We start from the raw sequence: 2,500 nt of genomic DNA, 5'->3' as shown, positions 1-2,500 counted from the left end.
AGTATACATAGTTGGTTGACTCATATAAATGTACACTTGTACAGATATATAAATATACACATACAAATGTACATACATGTATACACATACGCATGATAATGCACATAAACATACATATACTCATACACATACACATATACATACACATACACATACACATACACATACACATGCACATATACACATGCACATACATATACGCATACACATACACATACACATACACGTACATGTTGATATACATAAAACATACACATACAAATAGATATATAAATGCCCATACACACACATATACATATCCAAAGAGTATGTTAATTCTTGGTTCTTTTTATATGCCAATTACGTGCCCTTAGAGAGGAGAGAATGGAATACTGTTGCTTTTACATTAGTAAGTGTTTGTTCTCTGGAATAAGTAAACGATATCAAAACCACTTCAAGCCCCTTTAGGTAACTCTGAGAGAAAGATCCGTTTGTCGGGTGGGAAAGGATATCAAAAAGGCCAGCAAAGAGCCTCACAACTGCTCAAGTGGTCAATCGTCATATCTAAATATAACAGCTGAGTTGCCATATCGTCCCTTTGATGCCTTCGTTGATGCAGTATTTAAGAAAGAGCCCCTAACTTTCGAGAACCAGTTGCTGGTGCACACACAAGCTGTCTCTTGGAAGCCTCTTGAGACGGGATCAGACTTCTTACCATGGCCGTGGTTAACGTCTTTTGGGTCATAGTCGGGATATTTGCTTACAGTTCCCCTTGTAATTCCCACCAGCTCTCTCCATCGTCTGTTTCGTCACTCTTAGAATTGGCAGGATTCACAGCTCCTTGCGTCAGCCGGGCACTGGCACAGTGCCACGAGGACAGCAACCCATTGGCATCAGATCCCTCGGCCCTTGCCGAAGTCCACAACCTCACACAAACCATTCATCAACTCGTGGACGCTATCCAAGTCCTGCAAAATACATCGCAACCATCAACAGATCCACAACAACTTTCCAAACCCCTCAACTGCCATGACCTGAAAATATCGGGGGATTCCAACCGCGGCGTTAGAAGGATCTTCCCGTTCCCTTGTTGTCCCGACAGGGCCATAAACGTCTTCTGCGATCAGGTGACGGACGGCGGAGGATGGACGATCATTCAAAGGCGAGGCGACTTTCCACCCTATCTCGACTTCTTCAGAACCTGGACCGAGTACCAGAGAGGCTTTGGGGACCTCAACCAAGAGTTTTGGCTCGGCCTCGACAACATCCACCAGCTGACATCAGAGAGTCTGCAGGAACTGCGGGTCGACCTTGGCGATTTTGATAACGCGACACGCTGGGCTAAGTACGGTTTCTTCCATGTAGGAAACGTAGAATCCAAATATACTCTACATTGCGGAAGGTAAACATAACCCCCATAACCTGTACTGTGTCCATATATTTGAAACCCCTTAATACAGTATACAACATATATTTTGAACAACATTCTATTTTATGTATTCTTTTTATTATCACTATTTTTTTTATAAGATACGAAGGAGATGCCGGGGATAGCCTCACATGGCACAACGGAATGAAATTCTCAACCAAAGATGCAGACAACGACAATCACAAGGACATAAGCTGTGCAGATAGGTATCTCTCTTGCTATATTTTCTATGCATAATTGGAGGATTTTATACGAGTAATAATCACCCGGAAACACAATTCTAAGTATAAAAGTATTTTCATTACACAATGAAATACATTATACTTTAAAGATTATATTTCAGGTGTGAGGCGTGCATCCTGGAGATTTAAGGTGAATATATATATATGTATATATATATATATATATATATATATATGTATATATATATATATATACATACATATATATACTTGCCAATTACCCGCGCGTTGCTGCGAGTTCGTGAACAATCCCTAACCTAACGATGCTATACCTGAATTTAACCCTTAACCCTGACCAAAAGATTATATATATATATATATATATATATATATATATATATATATATACATATATATATGTATATATATAGATATATATACATATATACATATAAACATATACATATATCCATATATATATATATATATATCCATATATATATATATATATATATATATATACATATATATATATGTATATATATATATGTATACATTGTGTGTATACACACATGTATATATATATATATATATATACCTGTATATATATATACATATATAAATATATATATACATATATAAATATATATATATACATATATATATATATATATACTTGCCAATTTCCCGCGCGTTGCTGCAAGTTCGTGAATAACCCCGAACCCAACCATACCATACCTAACTTTAACCCTTATCCCTAACCAAAATATTTTTTAAATGAAATATAGCTTTAAACACTCCCCCTCCTAGATGTGCGCCCCCCAAACCGAAGATTGGGAAACCCTAGTTTGAAAATATATTTATACACACAAATATCATATGCACATTCTTTTGCGAGCGTGTATGAGTG

General features: G+C 36.8%; 1 protein-coding gene across 1 annotated transcript in view; it reads left to right on the top strand.

Annotated features, from left to right (window-relative positions):
• The first annotated feature begins 644 nt into the window (after positions 1-644).
• Positions 645-2,500, top strand: part of LOC143027488 (microfibril-associated glycoprotein 4-like) — a 6,034-nt gene continuing 4,178 nt past the window's right edge. Inside the window, exons 1-2 of the mRNA XM_076188776.1 lie at positions 645-1,381; positions 1,510-1,614. Of these exons, the coding sequence (XP_076044891.1) occupies positions 696-1,381; positions 1,510-1,614 (791 nt within the window). The 5' untranslated portion in view covers positions 645-695. The remainder of the gene's footprint in view (positions 1,382-1,509; positions 1,615-2,500) is intronic.

This window comes from Oratosquilla oratoria, chromosome 8 (assembly GCF_046742065.1).
Source record: "Oratosquilla oratoria isolate Oo_2021 chromosome 8, ASM4674206v1, whole genome shotgun sequence".
In the NCBI taxonomy this organism is placed as follows: domain Eukaryota; kingdom Metazoa; phylum Arthropoda; class Malacostraca; order Stomatopoda; family Squillidae; genus Oratosquilla; species Oratosquilla oratoria.
This window is presented reverse-complemented; position numbering and strand designations above follow the sequence as displayed.